This window comes from Zingiber officinale, chromosome 5A, assembly GCF_018446385.1.
Source record: "Zingiber officinale cultivar Zhangliang chromosome 5A, Zo_v1.1, whole genome shotgun sequence".
Lineage (NCBI taxonomy): Eukaryota > Viridiplantae > Streptophyta > Magnoliopsida > Zingiberales > Zingiberaceae > Zingiber > Zingiber officinale.
The window spans coordinates 122,494,211-122,502,032 of NC_055994.1; the positions used below are offsets into that span (position 1 = coordinate 122,494,211).

Consider the following 7,822-nt stretch of genomic DNA (forward strand, 5'->3'; position numbering starts at 1 on the left):
GAACTAACATTTTCTTACAGGAGAAGGACTTTCTGGAAGATGGTGGTTCGGGCGCTCTGAGTTGGTCCGAGCGCCCGGAATCGATTTGGGCGCCCAGAAGGCAAAAATTCTATCCTGTCGCAACGAGGAGTGCACTGATTGGCCATACCTACATCACAGTCCGGGCGCTCGGAGCGTCCTATATAAGGAGGTCTCACCCTGGAGCAAAGAACAACAATGTCTTCCAACGACTGCTCTACCGCGTTGTACTTCTGTGACACTGCGAAGCTTCTCCGACAACTTGCGGCTCAATTTTTTTTATTATTGTTGTTGATATTTTCTCTCTAAAGTTCTTGTACTTACATTTGTAATATTATTTTATAAATTATTAGTAATTGTCCAACGAAAACACTCGACGAGTGCAGGCCTTGGAGTAGGAGTTGACCAAGGCTCCGAGCTAAGTAAAACTGGTTCGTGTTAACATTGCTTTTATTTTTCCGCTGCTTACTCTAACTCGCTACGAATTTTTAAATCGCTATTCGCCCCCCCCCCCCCCCCCCCCCTCTCTTCTAGCGAGCTCTACGATCTAACAATAGGGAGCTAAATGTTGAGTTAAAGTAATTGTGAGAATTGTAAAGATGAAAATGTTAAAGTAGATGTGAGAATATACAAGGATAAATACGATAAGAAATAATAACATTATAGAAAAATCATAATTACATCTATTGAAGGAGAACTCTAAGAGATACATTTAAAATGATAAGAGCATGCATCCAATATGTCTTAATTAAGTAATGTGAGATGGATGTCTAATAACTATCTCAATGGAGGAGGGCAGGATGATTGAAATGAAAAGAAGCATCAAGTATTTTTTTTTTATAATCGTAAGATATCTTTTAAACCTTAAAAGGAAAATTTTATAAAACATAAAACTGTTATATTATATAGATCTTGGACTATAAAATGAGCAACACTAACAAAATATGAGTTGCAAATATGAAGATGTTAAAGTGAATATATAAACATACAAGAATGAATAGGATTATATATATATATTCTTTTAAAAAAAATCAAAATTATGCTTATTAAAAAACTGTTCCAATAAACACGATTAAGAGGGTATGCATACCTACTTAAGCATTCAATAAATATCTCAATTAAATAATATGAAACCAAGATAAATATGCAGATTAATAGAGAAAAATAAAAAATCTTAATTAAAAAACAGATAAAATGAGATAAAATTTATTTAAATATTAATAATAATGTAGCAAAGCATCGAGTTTAATGACGTACGAGAATTCATATAAGAGATATAATTTAGTGGAATAAAGTCGAGTGAGATAAGACTTAGTTATTGTTATATTATATTTATGAAAAAAAAATATATGAACACAACTTTGTTTCTATTCTTTTTTTTTTTTCCATTTTTTTCTCCAATAACATTAGTTACAAGCTATGAACACAACTTTGCTCTATACAATGTGGTGACCTCAAATAGTGCGACCGCTACATGTGCTATGCACACAATTGAAGACTAGGCACAAAACTTAGCACTCCAGTTACAAGACTACAATGGAAGATCTCCTCCCTTGGCACTGCCTAATCAGCAATCTGATCGACATGGAATGGATGAACAGGGAGTGAAACAAGTTTCTAATCCATCCAAAACCTGAAGTCCTCATTGAACCTAGCAGCTTCAGTATTTACAAACCCATGCTCGGTCATCTAGGCGAACCGTGGGGCATTGGGGCCTTGAACAGGGGGGTAAATGTCGAGCCAAGGATCTTAAGGATTATAGTTTGGCTTCGTTCGATAGAGCAAGGGGTTCACTGGGCTGTAGTTGGCTGCTGGATGGGGAGGAGAAGGTAAGAAACTTCTATTAGACTGTTTGAATTGCCTTAATGGACTGGAGCAAGGGGAGACAGGTAATGACATGTTTGTTCTCATGTTTGGCAAATCCCTGCAAGAAGAAAACATTAAATACCAGTCGTGGAACAAATATGAATCTCAACTTCAACATTGAACCTGAATACCTCAAGTTCTTGGACAGTTGAGGAAACGTCGAGTGCAACCCAAATTGGTATCTTGTACTATAATGTCTGTCCTGTATTGGAGAAGTACTTCTTTTTGAATAAAAATCCACAGTGCCCTGTTGGTGCATCAAGGAAGCAACGTCAATATTGCCTATGTGAAAAAATTGTCAAGAAGCTTGTGCGGGGAATTAGTTTCCGACACATGGTTTTTAACATTTGCCTTTCAATGGAAATATGAGAGCAGTACGGATCGAGTTCACCAAGTTAACTCAATCTAAGAGCTAATTCCAAAAATAGAGGATATTTGTGCATAGCATGAAGTGCATAAAATGAGAAAAGTTTTAGTATGATGAACAAGTTTCTCCAAGATTACCCTTACTTGATTTGCATTAGGCACAGAATGGGACACATCATTGACCATATTCGTCTTCATAATCTTGGTTGTCCCTTGGTCTCGAACAAAAGGGTGAAGCATCAGCTGAGAAGCCGAGGGACGTGCAGATGGATCACGCTGTAAGCATAGCTTTAAAAAATCCTTTCCTTCAGGAGAAAAGTGGCCTGGGATTTCTGGTAAATCTTTGCTATTACCAATTTTAAATATTGCAGCAACCTGTTGATTGGAACATAAACACAATTAGGAAAATATATCTAATACATCGTGAAAGGTTGGAACAAAATCAAAGTTGGATATTTATTTCAAAATAATGCATGGAATAAATATAACATACCCCTTCGAACTGGCTCCATGGAGGCTTGGAAGTTGCCATCTCAATAATTGTACAACCCAGGCTCCATATATCCACGGTGAGGTCATAGCCACTACTATTCATGACAACCTGCAATTAATAAGAAGTTATCAGGATTTGAGCATTTAGTGGTTTACATAAATTCCAAGAGATAAGTGTAAGTGCATAACTATGTACAAACTTTATTGCTAAGAAGAAGATTAATGTATAAGTTTACCTCAGGAGCCATCCAGTAAGGGCTTCCTTTGAATGACTGTATTGAAGTATATGCATTTATCTGTTTCCAGATAAACAATGTCAAAAATAGAATAAAAAAGGGAGAAAAAAAACAGATAAGTGAGCAGAGCAAAGAGAACTTTAGTATAAGCACCGCAAATAAAATGCTAAGTACATGACTAATAATATAAAAGATAGCCAAGACTACTTCTTGAAGTTAATACATTGCATCCTTGTTAAACATAGTTTCAGATAGGGGTGTAAACGAGCCAAACCGCTCGTGAGTTATTTAGGTCTCGGCTCGAAAAAAAAGGTTCGTTCGATTAAGTTAACGAGTCGAGCTCGAACCTGATTTCGAGCTCGAAAACATTATTGAGTCGAGCTCAAGCTTAACAGTATTTGGTTCGTAATCTCGCGAACATGTTCGTTTAGAGGCTCGCGAACCTATTCGTTAAGAGGCTTGTTTATATATATATATCACATAAATAATAAATATAATAATATATTATTAATTAATAGCTAATTATCTTAAATGAGCTCGAACTAAGCTCATTTAATTTTTAAATGAACTTTTTTTTCGAGCCGAGCTCGAGCCGAACTCAGGCTATTTAATTTTATTACGAGCCGAACTCGAGTTTAAGAACTAAAACTCGAATCGAACTCGAGCCGAGCTCGAGCTTAAGGATAACGAACCGAGCCGGAGCTCGAGCCTCTTACTGTTTGACTCAACTCAGCTTGTTACAACCCTAGGAATAAATATTTGTGGTCCATGCATTAGCTAGCTTTGTGTTTGACCTCAACAGTATTAGTTCCTTTAATCCAATGTAACTGGCTCCTCTGAGATTGAACTTAAATAATATGACATGTTTGTGTATTCCAAGATTGAAGTTATCAATTGCAGAAGATCATTATGGTTTATTTAGCTGTTAATTAGCCACTTCGACTCCATTCACTGAATTGCGACTTACAATGAACATATGTAGCATGTATATTTTTTGTCCACCTTTCTTTCTCTTATGTTTCCTTTCAAGACATCAGATGAGAATGGTTTCTCCTAAACAAAACCCTTTCCTTGTATCTATGAACCTAAGATTCTTCCAGAAACAGAATTTTTAACATTAGAGGCAAACGGAGAGGCATATGCTAATTTCCTCAGCCAGATTCATAAATCGATTCTATTAAACGTAAACCATCTTCACTGAAGTTTAGAATTGATTTTGGCCTTTTCAAATCCAAGCACATAAATGGAATACTGCTCAAGACTCTATAGTAGCTGCATTTTGTGGGACAAAATCAAAATGGTCATAAATTTGTTCCTCCCATAGAAAGCAGGTATGCTTCTCAGTTCTCAATTGGTTAACCATCTCTTAGCAGTCTCTCTTTTCAATGAATTAATCCCTATATCTCCCTCATGCAAAATTCCTCATCTCTTCTTATCATCCTTAAGTCTCCATCATTTCTTCTCTTATTATACCTTCTCAAAACAGGGAAACAGCAGCATACAAATCTCATACTGTTGATATGACATCAGCATTGCAGTCATCAATAAGCCCCCAATTGACCGATTTGTACTTCCTAAGTCGACAAAAATACAAATATACAATTGAGCCCTTTAAATCATGAGAGAAGCTATGAAAGTTCAAGTAGATTCAGTTCTTGACTAACAGATTGGAAATCCAATGAAACACATTACACAAATGAGACTCAGACAGTAACATGCCTAAAGATTGTCATTTTATAGATTGAATACATGCTTTCTCATGAAGTAAAAGTTTAATGTCCCAATGGAGTTAGTATTATTCTAAGTAATATATAAGTTTGCACTTCGTGAATGATTAATCATTTTAGCTTAGAAGAATCACATCAGTTATCTTCTCGAAATTTTTAAGAAACCAACAGACAAAATAGCAGCAAGAACCTTACATGTTTGGCCATGCCAAAATCAGCCAGTTTGACTACACCATTAGGATCTACCAGTATGTTTGCTCCTTTGATATCTCTGCCAGAACAGATTGCATCTTGAGCCAAAATACAAAGGGAAAACACACACAAGGGGCTCATTGCAACTAGAAATACAAGTTGCCAAATACCTGTGTACAGTATTCCTCCCATGTAAGTAAACAAGTCCAGAAAGTATTTGTGCAGTGTAGCTACGTATTAATGCTTCCCCAAAAGCACCATATTCTTGAAGTATCTTGTGGATAGAACCCCCAGAAACATACTCAAGAAAAACAGATAAGGAGTCTTCCATCTGCGCAAAACATATTAAACAAAAATTCATGATGTGTTTAAGCAACTTTTCTAAGTAAAACTAGCCAAAACTCAGTAAACAGTCATAAATCTAATTTGTTTAGTCATTATCATTGTGAAGATTATCAAATTTCATACAGGTAAGGGATGATTTCCTGATGGTGAACTTACCAGCTCACTGCCATAGTACTCCACAATGTTGGGATGTGAGAGTTGGCTAAGCAAAGTTATTTCCTGAAATAGTGATTTTCAAGTAAATTTCTTAAATAACTAGAAGTTGTATGCAAATAACAATCGCAGAACTTCAATCACGAATGGACAAAACAAGAGATGAGAAGCTTGCCTGGTTTAGCTGTTTGAGAGATTCTCTGGAATTTGCATCATCAGAAATGTTTTTGACCTCTTTAATGGCACACATCTGTCCACTTTCACTGGAGCATGCACACAGAAGATAAATGTAATGTCAAATCACAATCTAATAATGCATGACTTTACTGCAAGAGAACTAAACTTAGTAAATAAATAATACTCCTAATGGGCATAATATGTAAGTCCATCCATCAAAACAGGATTTAATTTCTTTTGATGAGTGGAATGTTGATAAAGGTTAGGAGATGAACATAAATTTACACATAGTACCTGTTGAATCCAAGATATACATGGCCAAAGGTACCCCTGCCGAGTAATTTTCCTTTCTTCCACTGTGTCTTAGGAGAGCGTGAAGAAGAAGAAGATGGAGAATGTGAAGAGCAGCTTGGAGAATTTGGAGGAAGAGGTAGCGGATGAGGTGGGCTGGGTAAATGATTTTGCCAGCAGGTCGGGGATGTACCAAACGAACTGGGATGTATAGGTGAAGTTGAAAAATGGTTTCCACTCAGACCAGGGGAAGGATTTGCAGTTCTTCTACTAAATATGGTCTCTGGAGAAGTTTGGCTATGAGAATAAGCATTTTCGCCATTTGGATGCTCCATGACTGGTGTGAATAAGAAAAGTTCCCTGCTTTCAGCCACATGCTCATGCCTTTGCAAATCATATACTCCACGTTTGCCTCCCATGATCGGGTCAGAATACCTTCAATAAGCAGACAGATTGAATCTCAAGGACACAAATTAGGTGACAAACCTTGATCTATGCGTTAAAAGTAGAGATTTGTTCAGGAACGGAAAACTCGATTTTGACAGAGGCATTCCTTGTACTAATTCACTCGCGTTAAACTTAAATCAAGAGCGAAACCGACAAATTCTTGGTTCATGAAAAATAAAGTTTGATTGATTACATGGAGCATTAACAAAATGATAGGGCTGAGACTGATGGTCATATGTGAGAATCCTCACATCAGAGCTCTTAGTTTGGATAGAACACTAGAGATCTTTAAAAAAACGTCCTTAACGAAAAACACTCAGAGATAGAAGAGATTTCAAATACAATTAAATCCTTTTCACATAGACAACGAGTAAATCTATACCTCCAACAGGCCACGACGAAAAGTATATTTGAAAACGAACAGGATACCTGGAGGACGCAAGATCCGGCGTCTCATCCGACGACCCGGAGGAACTAACACTGGAAATTGAAGCAGACGCCGATGCCGACGCTGGGGCCGAGGCCGAGGCTGACGCTGACGCCAAGGCCGATCCCATCGATATGCTCTGTGAAGGGATCATGGATGGAAGCGGTAGCGGGTGACCCAACATGAATCCCGACCCCACTCCACCACCTCGCCTGCCACCGCCGCCGACAATTGGATGTTCCGAACTCCTCCTAGAGACGATACAGTCGTCAAAGCTATTAGCTTTCTCCTTATTCCCGTGCCTCGCGTCTAAAAACGTATCTTCGAGCATCGCCGGCGGCGTCCGCGGCGTCTCCGGCTCCGTTCGAGGGCTCGGAACGGACTTCGACTTGGATTTGTGCTTCCCCTTCCACCACGAAGGCATCTTCGCAAGACGAGGAGCTTCGATTGGCGATAGAATTCGAAGTGATCGCGAGAAGAGGAGGAATTGGGAAGCGGAAAGGGAAAAGGAAAGGGAGGAAAAGAGAGAGAAGCTTCGATTTGGAATTTGAGAGAGAGACAGACAGAGAGGGAGAGAGAAAAAGAGACAGGTAAAACGACAAAATGGACTACGAACATACCCAGGTTCCAATGGAGGGAATCAGGTGGAACCCGTGAATTCCTATCCAATCACCGTGAAGGTATCAAAAAGAGTAGAAATACTGAGCTACCAACTGTTATGAGTGACAGCTCACCAGAACGCCGTCTCACGAACGCGATGACGTGCATACTAGATGGCGAGCTCGACCCTTTATTTCCAACCTGAAAATGGAGCTCAGTCTCTCACCATCTCGTGGTTGGTTCACTGGATAAGCACAGATGGGACCACAGTCGGGGACCGGGGGCTGCATTGCGGGTGGACGAGTGGGTAGAAATACGAAGGAAAAAAAAAACAAAGGTGCTCCGGCAGCGTAGAGTAGAATCTTTGATCGTACTTAAGATGAGTAGATGACGTGCATTTATTCACGGAAACCCCTCAAATTCACTAAATAGAAATAAGGCGAATAAAATAATCGGGCATATTTTTCACAAGCGATAAATGAATA

The 7,822-nt window shown here is 38.5% G+C and overlaps 1 protein-coding gene across 1 annotated transcript; it reads right to left on the reverse strand.

The window, feature by feature from the left end:
* Positions 1 to 1,364: 1,364 nt before the first annotated feature.
* LOC121981534 (mitogen-activated protein kinase kinase kinase 3-like) lies at positions 1,365 to 7,290 on the reverse strand. The gene is made up of 11 exons (XM_042534101.1): positions 6,740 to 7,290; positions 5,867 to 6,298; positions 5,571 to 5,658; positions 5,399 to 5,461; positions 5,068 to 5,228; positions 4,901 to 4,976; positions 2,979 to 3,038; positions 2,744 to 2,851; positions 2,395 to 2,625; positions 2,016 to 2,131; positions 1,365 to 1,942 (listed from the first exon to the last, which is right to left on the reverse strand). Exons 1-11 carry the CDS (start codon positions 7,159 to 7,161, stop codon positions 1,768 to 1,770), a joined length of 1,932 nt encoding a protein of 643 aa, XP_042390035.1. The 5' UTR covers positions 7,162 to 7,290; the 3' UTR covers positions 1,365 to 1,767.
* Positions 7,291 to 7,822: the final 532 nt, after the last annotated feature.

Coding starts and splice junctions, on each gene's coding strand:
- LOC121981534 (XM_042534101.1), bottom strand. CDS start 7,161: ATGCCTTCGTGGTGGAAGGGGAAGCACAAATCCAAGTCGAAGTCCGTT. Junction 2,852..2,978: donor CTTACTGGATGGCTCCTGAG/GTAAACTTATAC, acceptor TATTAATTGCAG/GTTGTCATGAATAGTAGTGG. Junction 2,132..2,394: donor CTGTGCCTAATGCAAATCAA/GTAAGGGTAATC, acceptor ATGCACCAACAG/GGCACTGTGGATTTTTATTC.